At 46.2% G+C, this 17,793-nt stretch overlaps 1 protein-coding gene across 3 annotated transcripts in view; it reads right to left on the bottom strand.

Annotated features, from left to right (window-relative positions):
• Nucleotides 1–17,793, bottom strand: part of HEMK1 (HemK methyltransferase 1, mitochondrial release factors N(5)-glutamine) — a 64,829-nt gene that overhangs the window by 6,840 nt on the left and 40,196 nt on the right. For 2 of the 3 annotated variants that reach the window (XM_084839655.1, XM_084839656.1), the window contains 3 exons: nt 12,304–12,399; nt 4,589–4,702; nt 3,182–3,612 (listed from right to left, as the gene is read on the bottom strand). In XM_084839655.1, coding sequence (XP_084695781.1) covers nt 3,558–3,612; nt 4,589–4,702; nt 12,304–12,399 — 265 coding nt within the window. In that variant the 3' untranslated portion in view covers nt 3,182–3,557. Of the gene's footprint in view, nt 1–3,181; nt 3,613–4,588; nt 4,703–12,303; nt 12,400–17,793 lie in introns of those variants that run through there. The other variant, XR_014788480.1, reaches the window with a different exon arrangement.

The following is a 17,793-nucleotide window of genomic DNA, read 5'->3' as shown; positions in this document are numbered from 1 at the left end:
ATTTGCCATGTAATCTTATAGAACATCCTTGCCATTGGCACAAGAACTGTGATGTGTACATATATTTTGAAAGGGAGGAAAATTGGAGGAAAGTATAAGGATACAGGCAGCATGGAACAGGGGAGAGCTTGTTGGGCTTGGGTTTGGGTTCAAATTCCACCTTAGCCATGAACTCACTGATGCAGAGAGAAGCTTGCCTAAGGCAGAATTTGAAAGGCAAGTAGCAAAGATTAAAATATTGCCACATTAGCAAGCAATAGGATTCAATGAGAAGCTGCTGTCAGATATGTAAACTAAATTACAGTCTTAAAGGAAGTATTTCAGAAGAGGGTCTTCAAGCCTGCACAGAAGGGGTAAGTCAATAGGAAGGCAGTTTAGGGGCCACACTGAGAAGGCCCTTTCTCTTGGGCATGTCAGTCTCAATGGCAGACACTCAAGAAGGACCTCCTGGGGCAGATCTTAATAACTGGGCAGGATTGTGTAGGTGAAGGCAGTCCTCCAAACAACCTGGTCCCAAGACATTTAGGGCTTTAAAGGTGAAGACCAGCACTTTGAATTGGGCCCAGAAGATGGGCCCAATACCCTAGCAGCCAGTGCAGCTGGTACAGAATTAGTGTTATGTTTTCAGGCTTCCCAGCAGCTGCCAGCATCAGCTCAAATACATTTCGTACCTACTGCAGCTGGCTTCTTCAAAGTCCAGTTTGGAAGTAGCCAGTACATGGATAATGGAGGTCAGTTCTGACCACTGCAGATAGGACTGCAGTTGGCACACAAGCCAGAGCTTGTAAAGCACACTCCTGGTCACAGCTGGTACCTGTGATTCACCGGGCAGCAATGAGTGAAGGCACATCTCCACGTTGTGCACTTGGTTCTTCAAGGGGAGTGCAAGTCCATCCAGGACCAGTTCCTCACCACCATCCAGAACTGCCAGCTTCCAAACCCACAGAACCTCTATCTTTCCCAGATTAAGTTTCATTTTGTTCTCCCTCATCCAGCCATGGCCACTGGACTTAAGTGGGTGAAATCAGAGATAGGGTTGATGGTCGTAACAATATACCTTTTAACTATCCCACAGCAGAACATGACACTTAGCGAGTGTTCCCCATGTAGCTTGAGAATCTTCTTTAAGAAACCACTGGCTCCTTTCAAGTCTAGACAGAACTTGCCCAAGCTTACAAAAATACTAATAGTTCAGACACCATTTGTTTGCATCTACAAAGCAGCTGGTTTACAGTTAACAACAGCCTGTCCTTCAGAATACTGAACAGCTACTTCACAGCACACTTCAACCATTCTTGTGAGAATAAGATTAGAAGGGGGTGGGCATTTTCTACTATTCCAGAGAGCTTACAAGCAGATTGTGGGGGAAATTCCTATCTGTGTTCAGAGACTGTGAAAACACTCCAACTTATTCCATACTAAACATGCAAAGGAATGGTAAAATTAATCCTTGCATACTCATGGAAACAGCAGGGATCCTCTCTCATACCAAACCTCAGCCTTAATTTGGTGAGCAGAAGGGTGGTGCAACATGCTGACAGGCAATTAACTAGCCACGTGATGTTTAATGCACTTTAGAGGGCAGCTTTATGAACCCAAAGTTGGAACTCGCATTTCCTAAATCCAGAGTAATGAGGGTGATCTTCTGAATCCCCCTTCACCCAAGTCCTCTGGCCGGGGCTCACAGTCAAACCAATGAGTAAATCCCCAAACATAATTTATGCTTGGATGCCACAGAATAGCTAGTTTTTTCCTCAATGTGTGGCTTCTTTTCACATCCAGTCCATAACCTACTGGCTGGCTCGGTCTAGAAAGGAAGCCACCCGTTCGGAAATGAAACTGCTCAATAACACACGCTTTGGTGCTTTCGTTCAGCAAATTCATCTCCTGCTCCTCCAGACATTCCTCCTGGATGAGTAATTTTTCCTGATCAGAAACTCTGGATAAACAAGTCTGGACCTGGATCTGAACTAAAGGCAAAGGTCTAAGTTTAATTCAAATTCCCTGGAGGTCAAAATCTCGTAAGTGAACACACCAGCGTACTTGTGTCTGGCCCCAGATGTTGTCTGCTGCATTCCAAGGGAACTTGGGGCGAGCACGCGGCTTAACATTTGCCAGCCCAAGTTGACTGCTTTATTTGCTTGCATGGTTGGGCTTGCCTTGAACGTATAGTAGCATCCAGATTAACAAATCAAGATGAGCAGGAGCAAAGTTTCTTCCAACCTTCCTAAACTAAACAATCATAAATAAGCTGTGCACTTCAAGAAAGTGATAGCTGTAACCAACTCAATGTTTTTACTTATGAAAATTTCTTTGTCTCATCAAAACAAGATTAATCAACCCAAAGTTGAGATCTCCCATCTATTTTTACCAATATAAGTCCTACCTATTTCTGGGAAGCTTACACTAGCACACAGTGACTTGGTTTGCATGATATGGCAGGTTCATCGGAAATTGTTTAACATACGATGAGCCGCGGCACATGAGGGTGACATTTTGAATATGCAACCCCCATTAAGGGGTTGTCATGTCATGCAAACCCGGCCACTGAGGGTTATATAAGGGTTAAACAACCCTCACACAACCCTCGATTTGTTGTAGGATTATGTGAGGGTTAACTCTCAAATAAACCTCAGTGGCTGGGTTCGCACAACATGGCAACCCCCACTTGGGGTTGCATATTCAAAATGTCGCCAGGCATGTCCTGCGCCTCATCGTGGGTTAAATAACCCATGGTGAGCTGGCTGTGTCATGCAAACCAGCCCAGTGTGGTTTTCACTTAGGGTGTTCTGCCTAGTCGTATTTGGAAGCTGACTGATATGTACCACCAGTTCTTCCTGATGCAAAACACTTGATACAAATCTTTGCCAAGGGGGGCAGGTGTGTGTGTGTGTGTGTGTGTGTGTGCGTGTGTGCACGCGCACGCGTATGTGAGAGAGAGAGAGAGAGAGAGAGAGATGCTTCTAGGTTGAATGCAAAGATGGGTCTCTTGCATGAGAATAGCAACAATCACATGACAGCTTGATAGTTTGGTAGTTTGAAACTTTCTTCATGTAGCATCCATTCCTGACAGGGCATTCTGATCACATGAGCCAAGTGTGTCCACTTGCATGTGATGAGCTCATCATGAGAGAAATGGCTGTCTGAGAATACACCCTCAGAGACTGCTGGTACAGGCTCTAGAAAGTGGAACAGAGACTCAAGTTTATTTATTTAAAGTATTTTTATGCTGCTCCTCAGCTAAAAAGGGTCCCAGAGCGGCTTACAAACAATCAGTTAAACAAGACAGACCCTACCCGCAGGCTTACAATCTAAAAAGGCACGACACACAAGGAAAAAGGGTTGGGGAGGGAAGAGGAAAAAATGAAGTAGTCTTTCAGCAGGACTGGTGGAATGGCCCTTCTTTCCCTCTCATCTCTGTTACAGCCTGCTGGAATGGCTGCTGGAGGTGACAGTTCATGGTGTACAATTCCTATTGCGGCACTGAGTTCTAACAGAAGGATTCATTGCTGTATTGAGTATCACTAAAGGCAGCAATGCTGGGATGATAGCACTATTCATGATCTTCTGTAGTCTCCTCCCCCATGCTTTTGGATATGGAGGAACCTTGGCCTGTGTAGATAGGAAGGAGGCAAACCACAGCATTAGGCTCCAAAGAGAGATTACAAAAGTTACAAAGAGTTTTGTAGCACCTTGAAACACATGTATTGTGGCATAAGCTTTTGTGGACTAGAGTCCATCTCATCAGATGCATGAAGTGTTATAGTTCATTAATGATACACTGGAGTGGTTTTAGCTGAGAGCTGAAGGTGACAAGACATGATGTTCACCTTCAATCCCTCAGGTATGATGTCCTCCTATTTGCATTTGGCTTGAAAGAGAATAGCAAGTTTTTTCATGAGATCAATGCATTTCCAAGCTTGTCCTTCCCTTCAAAATGTCATCTTACCATAGCATGAATGCTATGGCAGGACCAAAGTATTTGACTCAAGCTTTTGCACAGTATACAAATCAGCTAGAACATCTTTCCATCAGAGCTCTACAGTATTCTGTGCAGAGGGCAGCTCTTTCCAGTGTTTGTTATGCTTTTGTGAAACTACTTTAGTAGACAATGACCTTGTTTGTGTGACATGATAGCCCACCATGGCTTAATTTACCCACGGGGACTGTCGTGTTGTGCCTGGTGCCTGAGGGCACCCAGTTTGCTGTGGCTTGTTGTGTCGTGTGAACCCAGGGGGCAGGGATTAGCCAACCCTCAAATAACCCATGGCTTGTTTAGACATATTTCAGGGTTGTCTAACCCTCAAACAACTCCTGCCATATGGGTTTGCACAACAAGACAAGCCATGGGTGCCATGCAAAAATGGCACGACAGGACAGCCACCACAGGTAAATTAAGCCATGGTGGGCTGTCATGTTGTATGAACCAGGTCAGTATTTGTGTATTTTACTGCTTATATTGTAAACTGTTCAGAGAGCTTTGGCTATTGGATGGCATTAAAATGTGACAGACAGATGGACGGACGGATGGACAGACAGACAGACCAAACAAGGAAGAATGTACAACTAGGAGTCCCCCTCATCTTACTTTCCACAAAAGTCCTTGTGGGTGGCAGACACAAAGAGGGACAAGTCAGGGTGACAGCACAGCCAGTTCTCCACCATCTCTGGGTGCCTGGGGTCAACTTCCAGAAACACACTCCTGAAAGCAGACAAGAAGTGAGAGAAATAGCTAGCTTGATCAAAACTTCTTGAAGGACAGGACACCTGACATGATCAAACTGGCATATTGAGAATGTGCGTTCAGTGGCTCTCGGTAGAGTTAAGCACACGCTGAAGCAATTTCCGTGATTGCTCAAACATACTGAGCTTCCAACATGGCCACAATTACTGCTTTTGACAGCTTTGTGGCCACATATTAAGTATTAATTAAATGAAGAGCTGGGTGACTGCTGATGCCATCACATGCCCACTTCAGCCCAGACCTCACTCTTCACAGATGAATGATTAGGTCATGAGCATCGAGCCTCTCAAATGATTCTGCACTGGTTCATATAGTACAATACATAATAGTCCAACGGATGCAACCTGAATTAAGCTCTCTGTTACTTGGGGAAAAACGCTTTGATATTTTGTGTTACATATCTCATAATACTCAAGTTCCAGTGCTGGTTCCAGGGTGTTTTGGAGGATGGGGAGCCTTGGGCGAGATGTTCTCAGTGGGCCCCCTTCACTGAGTGATCCCACCTCCTTCTCCTTGCTACTGCCCATTACTTGCCTCTCCCTCTGGGCCCGATCAGCACTAAACCCCAAAGAGGGAGGGGGGTATTGAGGTTGCTGCTTTTTCTCCCTCCTTCTGTGCACACAACTCAGAGAGGGAGGAGAACAGGCAGGAACAGCAAGAAGGAAGAGCAGCAGGGTCGGAAGGCAACAAGGGTGCTCAGTGGGCTCGCCTAGTGGGGCATACGCCTCAGTAGGTGCCCAAGGATGCGGACCTCTGACAAGTTCACTTAAATGTTATGCATGAAACAAAAGCTTAAATGTGAATGTTTCAAAAAGCACTTGAAAAACAATTTAAGTTTTCCAAGTATGATTTACACAGTATTGCTTGCTACCAATAATTGCAGCAGGTGGTCGAGGTAGTCAGAGAAAATTTATAGAATGAAGACCTGAATTCCAACAGCCTGAGAGACAATTCATGCATGCAGGAGCCCATCAGGATGTGGGAGTGTGTGGGTTGGGGGGGGCAGAAATTGGCCCCCAGGCCCTCTGAAGTTGCCCACCCCTGCTATAGCATTGTGCCTTACTGAAGGCAATCGTGTTCCCTCCTGATCTGAAATTCATGCAAGAAGCTCATGGTCTTTGGTTTAGAGAGTCCTCATTTGCACTATGACTACTTATTTCTACATTACATTTTTTAAACCCACAACACAGAATCCACATTAAACACACAAGATAAAGCAAGGAAGATAAATGCCAACTGAATTACAAAACAGTGGCTATGTCTGGACGATTGTGGGGGCAAAAGAAGCCATTGTGGCTTCTCCCCCCCCCCACTTTGCATAATTACCCATGATGCAGCATGGGTTGCTGTGTCATCCGAACCTGGTGTGGTATATGGCGGGTGTGGCTTCTTAACAACACCGCAACCCCTACTACAAGTCATGGGTTATGGCTCGTGTAATGGGTGATGGGCCCCTACGGAGAGTCGACCTTGAAGGCCCGCAGAGCCTCTTCTGCATCCGCGGCCTCCTTGGCGGAAGGGGGAAAGAGCTGGACCCTCACATTCTTCTTCTTGGCCTTCCGGGGGGTGGAGGGCACCTGGCTGGCTGGCAGGGCGGGGGAGCTCAGGTCTGCGGGGTCCTCATGGCAGGCCAGATCGGGCCTCTTTGGAACTGGGGTGCCAGCAGCCCGGCCGTTGCTCAGACCGGCCACAGGGCTGTTTGGAGGAGCAGGAGGAGGACCCGGAGCACCAGCAGCAAGAGAGTCGTGAGCGTGGGTCTCAGGGGCCTCTGCCCCGGGCTGCGAGGCGGCATGCCTTTTAACAGGCTTGCCGAAGGGGAGGCGGGGCTCAGCACAGGAAGTGACCTGGGGTACCACAGACTCATAGGGATTGGCTCGTTGGACATGGCATCGAGGACCTGCATGGCTGAGAAGAACTGCCGGGCATCTGCAGGCTCGACGAGGCCCCAGCCCAAGGGCAGCCGGACATTAAACTGGAACTTGAACATCCCATCTTGCAGGGCAGGGCGGTGCTCATAGGTGCTGGTGTTGGAGCACTGGACCTGGGTCACGTCGGTGTTAGAGGTGATCATGACGGGGGCGGACTGGAATTCCTGGGAGCCCTTCTGCTTCTGGTCCACCTGCACTGGGGTCCCTCCTAGCAGGGCCTTGGCTGCCTTGACAAAGGAGGCCTTCATCACCCCCTCCTCCCACCAGACCGCATGCTTGTCCACCATGTCATTGAAGGGAAAGTTCTCATTGTTCAGTTGATGCAGCCGTAGCTCTTGGAGGCTCGGGCAATGGCTGAGCAGAGGTTGCTCTTGCTGGTGGTGGTGGGTCCGTGGAACCAGACTGTATTGCGCTTGCCCATCTCACGCTCAGCCCACTGCCAGAAGATGCGCCCGGCCACCTGCGGGTCGAAGCCCTGCAGCCGCAGCGGCTGGAAGATCTTGTTGGAGTGCAGCTGCTTGTTGGGAGTCCAGGCAGGGCGGCTTGTAGCTCAGGAGCCGACCCAGGGTGAACCCCACCGTCAGCGTACTGTGGGCCAGCTCCAGCGCCCGTGCTGCATCGCGGGTAATTATTCAAATTGTGGTCGCAGGCACAGGGGTGGGGGAAGAAGCCACAATGGCTTCTTTCGCCCCCACAATCATCTGAATCCAGTCACTATATTGTTACCCAGTCCAATGATAGCTTATTACTTGAGCGCTACATTATTCTTCCGATATCTGCATTCTCATTATATTCCATTCTTTTTGTGTCAAACTATCTGTATTCTCATGATCGTTTAAGCCTCAAACCATCTTTATCCTTATGGCCAAAGAGCACCATGTGTAAAAATGGCTAACTATGAAACCTTAAGACTATAACATCCACAAGGCAGTCGGGTCGTGGCTCAGTGGCAGAGCAACTATGTTGCATGCAAAAGGTCCCGTGTTCAATCTCTGGCATCTCCAGGTAGGGTTGGAAAATCTCCTCGCTGAAATCCCAGAGAGCATCTGCCAGCCCGTGTAAACAATACTCAGAACAACAGTAAACAATACTGAGAATAGTGGATGCTTCCAATACCCCTGTGTGCAGAATTATCCTGGCCCTTAACTGAAGCAACTGATGGTATTGAAAGAATGACGGCATAAACAGGAGCAACCAGAATGCCGCTTGGGGCCAGGAAATGTAAAGCTGGAAACAGAATTTTAACAACTGCCAGTGCTGGATCTGACCGAGGGGCCATGTAGTTCAGCCCTCTGTTTCCAACGGTGCCTGAGTGCAAGCAAAGAAAGATCGAGGGAGCCACTTCCTGATGCTCAGCACCTGGTAACCAGAAGTTGTCTTAACTAGCCTGACTGACAGCCATTGGCAGACATATTTTCCATCCCCAAGATGGGAGGTTATCATTGCCACTGGTTGCAATTAATTCCCCATGCTAAGAATGCATTACATGAAATGAGGCTTTCGTTTGTCAGTCCTGAACCTCTTGCTAATAATTTTTTTACTAAATGACCTCAAATTCTAGTATTATGAGAGAATTCTGCTTTCACTATTTTTACACAAGCATTAGCTCATAATCCCCATTTTATCTGCCAAATCAGTTAACTCATGCTGGGCATAAAACAGACAATTTGACACCTCTCCCTACACTGTAACTGCACTCGAGGGCCAGCCTCCATAATGACTGGGCTCCCAGTAACATGGAGGGAAAATAAATCACGGTGGCTTATTTTCTCCTTGCGTGTGCCAGTTGCGAACCACTCAATTAGTGTAATTACCCTCACTGGGCATGGGTTCTTGTGACATCCGAACCTGGTGAGGGTGGGTAGCTGGGGTGGTTTACAAACCACCCAGAAACCCATGACTTGTTCTAGGGTTGCTGGGTGGTTTGTATACCACCCCAGCCACCCACCCTCACTGGGTTCGGACATCATGACAACCAGCACACGGTGAGGGCAATTATGCTAATTAGGTGGCTCGCGACCAGCATGTGAAGGGAGGGAAATGAGCCACTGTGGCAAACAGAAAAGAAGCCACTGTGATCGTGCCAACCCGCCCACTATGTTAACTGCGCGATTACAAGGAATGTGTCTTTTTTCCTCCTCCTGTTAAATAGCAGCGGAGGAGGAGGGGCAATCAGGAATGGATCAGCAGTGCAAGGGGAGGGTTTAAAAAAAAAAGCCACCCCCGCTTCAAAAATGTGATTCGCCCTAAGGGAATTCTCCCACAAGAAATAGCAGCTTCTGGGGAGAGAAGATTTTCGTCAGGATGGTGGCAGGGCAAAGAGTTCAGCAGCAGCAGCCCTGATCCTGATCCCCCCCCCCCATGGACGCTATTTAACAACAGCAACAAGGCCAACCCAGAAATGTTAAGTGCATTTCATGTGTCATGAAGTTTGGCCACACAGCTCAAGGGCTCAGCACCTCCCCCCCAGAACCAATTATTCTCAGAATCTAAGTTTCCAGTGCACGCTGACGCCATCTTAATGACTGTGTACCCGAACCCAGCCCTAAGATTCTCAGCGCGATCACAGCCGACGGCACTTTTGTGGGCTCTAAAACAGGCTGACAGAGAAAAAGCCAAACCCAAGCAGTGAGTGCTCCTCAGAATTCCAGAGCTATCCCACACAAAACACTCCCTTGGAATCAACCAGGCTCAGTCACACTCACATATGGGCGTGGATCCTGTTTGTGACCTAAAAAATCATGTCCCCCCCCCTCCCAATGCCACCGCCTCCAGCTTGGGGCAGGGGCTGGGGGAGGGGAAAAGAAAGAAGTAAAATAAAAAACCTTCACAGATCCTGGGAAACGCTGGTTATGCTTGGAGGTTAAAAATGAAACGTGCTGCCATAAAACCTGAGGCATGAGATTACAAGGTTCCTGCTTGCACTTTGCAGGAGAGATTTTAAGTTACTTTCCTTGGGCTGTTAAGTCAACAGGGCTTTTGAAAACCCACAAGAATGTAGCAATATACTTGCTACCAGTTTTTGCTCTCTTATTCTCCGGAAAAAACATTGCATTTTTTCCCCCCACAGAAACTGTTGGAAAATGTTCAACCCACTTCCAAACAGTTACTCTTCTAAGCCTTAAAAGCTTAATTTCTCTTCTTAAGAACTTAAGTTCTGGAGTCTTAATGCTTTCATTTCCCGCCTCCCCCTACTTTTTGATTAGTGCATTCTTGCAGTTGTCTGGTCAAATTTCTCTAAGTCAGGGACAGCCAACTTCTTTAGCCCAGGAGCTGGATTATCCCCTTCCAAACTGCTCCTGGGGCCAGAGACTGCTGCCATTATGTCAATACTGATTCCCCATCCCTGCACCTCTGAGCCTATAAGCATCCTCTTCTTTACCGGGGGGGGGGGGGGCTGGGGGGGCTGGGAAAGAGGCCTGAAAGCAGAGGCCAGTTTTGACCAGGCCAAATGTTGCTCTCAGTGGGCTTTTCTATGCAAGGCTGCTAATCCACTGCATCTACTTCCGGTTTCATTGCAGAAATTGAGATCTGAGCACTACGTGAGGCATGTTTCCTTTTCTGCTTTTCCACTACATAAACTCTAGGTGGCACTGTGGCATAGAAGAATAGTGCAAATACACAAGAGGAAATTGGGCTCTCTTTCGCTATTAGAAATAATACCTCATTTTCCCTGCTCTAAAAAAACTCATAAAAAGTGCTGTTTATAAATAGAAGTGAAACTTGAGCATCACCTCGTTGTCTAAAACCCCCGTAAACAACCATGAGTAAAGAATGACGAGCACACAACAAATGCCTTGTGTAGAAAAGCTCATTGTTCTTCCTAGCGTTAGAACTGAGAGATACCATTACCTCAGAGGCTTCTGGACTGTGTCTCTGTTCCAGTGCCAGGAATGGATGTCAAAGGGGCAGCCCAGTTCAGACATGGCATATGACTCTCAGGAACAGTTTCCTGAGCACTACACAGCTTAAGCTCAAAGATGTGACCCTGAGAATCAAATGCCACTTCTGAGCTGGACCACGGCTTCAGCTTTCCCAGCACCTAGGGTCAAGACACCCAGGGTGGTGATGCACAGGCCTTGGGGCTGGTGTGTGTGTCCCTTTCTTCAGTACTAGGAAGGCAGAGAGCTGGCAGGTTTACTTAGAAATGCCACCTTGCACACCGCTGTTGGACCAGCAGCAATGAAACACCTGAGATGGAAGGTGCCAGTTGTGTGTGTGTGTGTGTGTGTGTGTGGAGTGGGGGGTTGGACATGGCCCACTTGGCTTCCCAACTGGAAGCACCCCAAGTTTACCACAACCAGTACATATAAAGAACATTGACATTTTCAATGTTTTGTGATTTTTTACTTTGTAGTTTTCCTCAAGTCTTTTGGAATCTACTAGAACACTGTAGTTGTGTAAAAGAGGCAATAGGTTGTTACTTGTTTAAGATGTTGACTTGGTATTTAACAAGCTAATTTTTTTTGTTTGAATGGAGATTTGGTTAAATCTCTACTTGTAATAGATCTCTGCCTCAGGTTAATGAAGCAGACATTAAAGAGATCTTTCTCAAACTTGTTTATCAGACCTACCACAGTTTCCCTCCTCCCAACCTTTCTTTACAGAGATCCTCACTAGCAGAGCGAGGTTTTCTGGTTAATGGGTGTATCCTTAATACTAGGGCACCACACCTTCCCTGTCATTGCAGGGCAGGATATCTTGGGAAGCTGCTGCCTGTTTACCTGCTTCTGCTTTTCCCAAAAGAATTGCCTCAAATAACTCAAGAAACTGCCTCAAATAGTAATTCTAGGATCACTTTCCAAGAAGTACCCCAGTGTAACTCCACCCCTCTAGTTCATCCACTTTTTAAATGTTCCTTTTCATAATTCCATCTTTTCCACTACAACTTTCTTATTCTTTACATTTCAGAGACCAATTTCCTCAATGACCTTCAGGCATACCAGGCAACAGTGGCTAGAGCCAATAATATTGACATTTAGGGGCCTAAAGTGTTGGTATTTGGGTTACATGTGAAGAATTGTTTGTGTTGGTAAACATTTTCTCTTTATGTATCTTGCATATAGTAATAATTCTGAGGAAAAAAACATTCTAACTAAAAGTAATTGTGTGTGTGTGTGTGTGTGTGTGATGATAGAGGACTAACCACTAAATGTAAGCACAATTTCCTACTTCCTGCTATTATCCAAAATGATAAGGGTAGTGGGGGAGGCAGAGACTAGAGTCCTCAGGCAGGTAAAGAAAGAGAGATTCTCCATGGGGTCCCCCAGTTTTGGGCTCCCTTTTTCCTAAGCAAGGTAAGACAACCAGGAGTGGGAAAGAGACTAGAGTATGTAAGCAAGGGTAGGATTTCTCTTCTCAGTGATGTGCTCCCTCTCAATTTCCCCTCTATCTGAGGTGGCGGGGGGGGGGGGGATAGAAGAGGACGGGAGTTGGGAAAAGACAGAAGTTGCTCTAATTTGCATACTCCTGTGCTTCTCTGCCTCCAAGCTAGTTTGGCTGTAGCTTAGGTAGACAGCACATTTGGCTGAAGGTAGACAGCACTCCTCAGGAAGCCTCCTTCTCACTTTTCAAGCCCTACAACAGAAACCATTTATAGTCTGAAAAAAAGAAGCCAATATCAGAACTCACCCACAATCCTTGAGGATGTTAGAAGCCAGATTCAGAATTTCTTTGATTACACTCATCCCATCGCTTCCTCCATCCAGGGCACCCAGGTCCTCATAGCTAGAGATCAAAGACAAGGTTTAAAAGCCAAAGCATTATCTGACTTTACGAACAGCAGCAAAACATGCATGTTACCAGAAAACAACTGCAAAGGATAATACGCCATTAGAGTCTTCTAGAGATTTAGCAGATGGGAAAAAGGGGGAATGGAAAGTTCTCGCAAATGGGAAACTGTAGACACTCCTGGTGTATCATTTTGGGGATAATTATCACTCACTGCTATTCACTGTCTGATTTGCCTTGAACACGTTCATTCCCCAAGATCAATGGTGCCTGTCACCATGTTTTACTCTTGTCTGGTTTTGGTGCAAAGGAAACAGTTCTCATTTACATGGAGTACTAAGGGCTAAATTAGACATGACAGAAGTGGGTCCATTTATTTAAGACAGATCTTCTCTAATCACACAGAAAATGGTGTTGGTGGTCCAATTTTAACAGCAAATGGGATGAGCGAGTGATGAATGCCAGAGAGGGAGCAGCTGCAAGGAACTCACTTCCCCCTTCCCTGCCAGAAAACACCCCCACCCCCCAACCAACAGTTGCCCCTTGACACTGGGACTGCAGAAGGAAGGGGAAAGAATGTCTGGTCCCACCCAGAGGGGATGTTTCTGTTGGATGTGTATGTATGTATATATAAATATGTGGTTGTACTGTTGTTGTTTTCTTTCCATGTATATTGTGGTGGCCAATGGCTCTAAGTTGACCTGACCAGCTCTGGTCCCATCCATCGGCCAAAGGAACAAGAACCACCAATTGCTATTCAAGCAGAAACACCAGCAAAGGAAGATCTCCCTCCTCTTCCTTCCCCTCTGCCCCACTTCCCTTCCCTTTTGTATTTTGTTGTCTTTTTAGGTTGTAAGCCTGATGGCAGGGCCTCTCTCTCTCTTTTATTGATGTGAACCATTTTGGGAGATGACAATTGTCTGAAAAGACGGACAAAAATATAGCAGATATATAAAAGGTGGAATCTCCTCTCCCCAGCCCTTCTTTCCAACCTGTGTACACTTCCAGTACTAGAGCTCAACTGAGGAGAAAAGCTGTTGGGGGGACAGATTGAGGGGAGATCACTGCCTTGTTGTGGCGAAGGGGCTTGCGTAACTCAGTGAAGCCATAAGCTATGCCGTGCAGGGCCACCCAAGACGGACAGGTCATGGCAGAGAGTTCTGACAAAATGTGGTCCACTGGAGAAGGAAATGGCAACCCACTCCAGTATTCTTGCCAAGAAAACCCCATGGAAAGTATCACAAGGCTAAAAGAGATGACGCCGGAAGATGAGCCCCTCAGGTCGGAAGGTGTCCAATATGCTACTGGGGAAGAGCAGAGGGTATCTCCAAGTAGCGCCAGAAAGAGTGAAGCGGCTGGGCCAAACCCGAAAGGACACTCAGCTGTGGATGTGTCTGGTGGTGAAAAGAAAATCCGATGCTGTAAAGAACAATATTGTTTAGGAACATGGAATGTCAGATCAATGAATCAAGGTAAGCTGGAGGTGGTCAAACATGAGATGGCAAGATTGAACATCGACATCTTGGGAATCAGCGAACTAAAATGGACAGGCATGGGCGAATTTAATTCAGGTGACCATCATATCTACTATTGTGGGCAAGAATCCCTTAGAAGAAATGGAGTAGCACTCATAGTCAACAAAAGGGTGGGAAAAGCAGTACTGGGGTACAATCTTAAAAATGATAGAATGATCTCAGTACGAATCCAAGGCAAACCATTCAACATCACAGTAATTCAAGTCTATGCCCCAACCACTGAGGCCGAAGAAGCTGAGGTTGATCGGTTCTATGAAGACCTACAACACCTTCTAGAACTAACACCAAAAAAAGATGTCCTCTTCATCATAGGGGATTGGAATGCTAAAGTAGGAAGTCAAGAAATCACCGGGATAACAGGCAGGCATGGCCTTGGTGTACAAAATGAAGCAGGACAAAAGCTAATAGAGTTTTGCCAAGAGAACATGCTGATCATAGCAAACACTCTTTTCCAACAGCACAAGAGGCGACTCTACACATGGACGTCACCAGATGGTCAATATCGAAATCAGATTGATTATGTCCTTTGCAGCCAAAGATGGAGAAGCTCCATACAGTCAGTAAAAACAAGACCTGGAGCTGACTGTGGCTCAGATCATGAGCTGCTTCTTGCAAAATTTCGGCTTAAATTGAAGAACGTCGGGAAAACCACTAAACCGTTCAGGTATGACCTAAATCATATCCCTGATGAATATACAGTGGAGGTGAGGAATAGATTTCAGGGATTAGACCTGATAGACAGAGTGCCTGAGGAACTATGGACGGAGGTCCGTAACATTGTTCAGGAGGCAGCAACTCAATCCATCCCAAAGAAAAAGAAATGCAAGAAAGCCAAGTGGCTGTCTGATGAGGCTTTACAAGTAGCTGAGGAAAGAAGGGAAGCGAAAAGCAAGGGAGAAAGGGGAAGATATACCCAACTGAATGCAGAGTTCCAGAGAATAGCAAGGAGAGACAAGAAGGCCTTCTTAAATGAACAATGCAAAGAAATCGAGGAAAACAACAGAATGGGAAAGACTAGAGATCTCTTCAAGAAAATTGGAGATCTCAAGGGAACGTTTTGTGCAAAGACGGGCATGATAAAGGACAAAGAAGGCAGGGACCTAACAGAAGCAGATGAGATTAAGAAGAGGTGGCAAGAATACACAGAAGAACTATACAGGAAAGATCTGAGTGTCCCTGATAGCCATGATAGTGCGGTCACTGAACTTGAGCCGGACATCCTCGAGAGTGAAGTCAAGTGGGCCTCAGGAAGCATTAGTAACAACAAAGCTAGCGGAGATGACAGTATTCCAGCCGAGCTATTTAAAATCCTAAAAGATGATGCTGTGAAAGTGCTGCATTCAATATGCCAACAAATCTGGAACACTCAACAGTGGCCACAAGACTGGAAAAGGTCAGTTTACATTCCAATTCCAAAGAAGGGCAACGCCAAAGAGTGTTCAAACTACCGTACAATTGCGCTCATTTCACATGCCAGCAAGGTGATGCTCAAAATCCTACAAGCTAGGCTTCAGCAGTATGTGAACCGAGAACTACCGAAAGTGCAAGCTGGGTTTAGAAGAGGCAGAAGAACTAGAGATCAAATCGCCAACATTCGCTGCATCATGGAGAAAGCAAGAGAATTCCAGAAAAACGTCTATTTCTGCTTCATTGACTACGCTAAAGCCTTTGATTGTGTGGATCACAACAAACTGTGGCAAATTCTGAAAGTGATGGGAGTACCAGACCACCTTACCTGTCTCCTGAGAAACCTGTACGAGGGTCAAGAAGCAACAGTAAGAACCAGACATGGAACAACCGAGTGGTTCAAAATTGGGAAAGGAGTACGACAAGGCTGCATATTGTCACCCTGCTTATTTAACTTATATGCAGAGTACATCATGAGAAATGCCGGGTTGGATGAATCAGAGGTTGGAATTAAGATTGCTGGGAGAATTATCAACAACCTCCGATATGCAGACGATACCACCCTAATGGCAGAAAGCGAAGAGGATCTCAAGAGCCTCTTGTTGAGGGTGAAAGAGGAGAGTGCAAAAGCTGGTTTGAAACTCAACATTAAAAAAACTAAGATCATGGCATCTGGCCCCATCACTTCCTGGCATATAGAAGGGGAAGAAATGGAAGCAGTGACAGATTTTACTTTCTTGGGCTCCAAGATCACCGCAGACGGTGACTGTAGCCATGAAATTAAAAGACGCTTGCTCCTTGGGAGGAAAGCTATGGCAAACCTAGACAGCATAGTAAGAAGCAGAGACATCACCTTGCCGACAAAGGTCCGTCTAATCAAAGCTATGGTTTTCCCAGTAGTAATGTATGGCTGTGAGAGCTGGACTATAAGGAAGGCTGAGCGCCGAAGAATTGATGCTTTCGAACTGTGGTGCTGGAGAAGACTCTTACGAGTCCCCTGGACTGCAAGGAGGTCAAATCAGTCCATCCTAAAGGAAATCAACCCTGACCGCTCATTGGAAGGACGGATAATGAAGCTGAAGCTCCAATATTTTGGCCACCTAATGCGAAGAGAAAACTCCCTGGAAAAGACCCAGATGCTGGGAAAGACTGAAGGCAAAAGGAGAAGGGGACGGCAGAGGATGAGATGGCTAGATAGCATCACGGATGCAATGAATATGAACTTGAGCACACTCCGGGAGAGAGCGCAGGACAGGAAGGCCTGGCGTGCTATGGTCCATGGGGTCACGAAGAGTCGGACACGACTGAACGACTGAACAACAACAACAACAAACTGCCAGTGGAACGTGTCCCTATTATTCTTTGTACAGTGCTTAGAAAAATGTGAAGTCCTGCATAACCAAACATTTCATAACAAGAACAGCAGCAGCTCATTTGGACAAAGTGAACCTGAACACATTGTTGCAGATTAGTAACAGTGCTTGTAGGTCTTTGAAGTGAAAAGGAGGAACTATTCCTAGTTCCCTTGAGCCTGAAGGGAGTTTTGTCATTGCTAGATCCCAGTGCTGATGGCCTTTTAAGAGCAAAATTAGACATGAAATGGGAGACTGATGACTAGGATTGCCCAAGGGCTAGTAGCAGCTGTGGAGTTCCCCAATTCGATTGGGGCTGTGGCACCAGAGGAATATTCCTCCACAAAGTTGCTATTTACCCCATGAGGCAAAATATACACAATATAAGAATAAGGATTCAATGGCAAAATGTGGATCAACAGGAATCAGGACAAACAGTTGCTTCCAATAAAATGAGACACCTATATGATCTAATAATGGATGGTCATATTGGGGAAGCTAAAATTGACCTATTCCAGGACATGACTGCAGAGCTGGAACCCTTGTTATTCCACACGCCACGACTGTAAGTATGCCCTAAAACTTCTTCAAAACTATGGTTCAATTCAGATTGTAAGCTACAGAAGAAAGAACTAAACAGAGCTCATAATATGCTTAAAGGAGTTGCGACTGTCTCCCTTCCAATTTGGTATCTTGAGCAATGCCGATTGTTTAAAACCCTAATTAAAATGAAAAAAGGGAATACTTCCTTTTCTAGTGGGTAGAGCTGGGGTCTGCCCTAAAGTCTAAGGATAGAACAAAATTCTGGAGGCTGATAAATCAACATCACAAGCCAAGTCCTCCGCAAAATTTATCCCCCATCAGTGCATCTAGATGGGATGATCACTTTTGAAAGCTGTTTTATGTAGTGGGGACAGAGATAGATATGGGTCCAGGGAACTTGGTTAACCAGCAAGCGTGGCCCTCTGTAACCCCAGAAACAGTTGTTAACTTAATTACAGGCTTCAAAAAAGATAAAGCCCCAGGCTTCAGTGGTGTAACTGTTGATCTTTTGAAAGATCAAATTAATTGGTGGGCCCCATTGCTTGCATTCTTGT

The sequence above is a fragment of the Heloderma suspectum genome, chromosome 2, assembly GCF_057233095.1.
Source record: "Heloderma suspectum isolate Gila_16-S chromosome 2, 16-S_ref, whole genome shotgun sequence".
Lineage (NCBI taxonomy): Eukaryota > Metazoa > Chordata > Lepidosauria > Squamata > Helodermatidae > Heloderma > Heloderma suspectum.
This window is presented reverse-complemented; position numbering and strand designations above follow the sequence as displayed.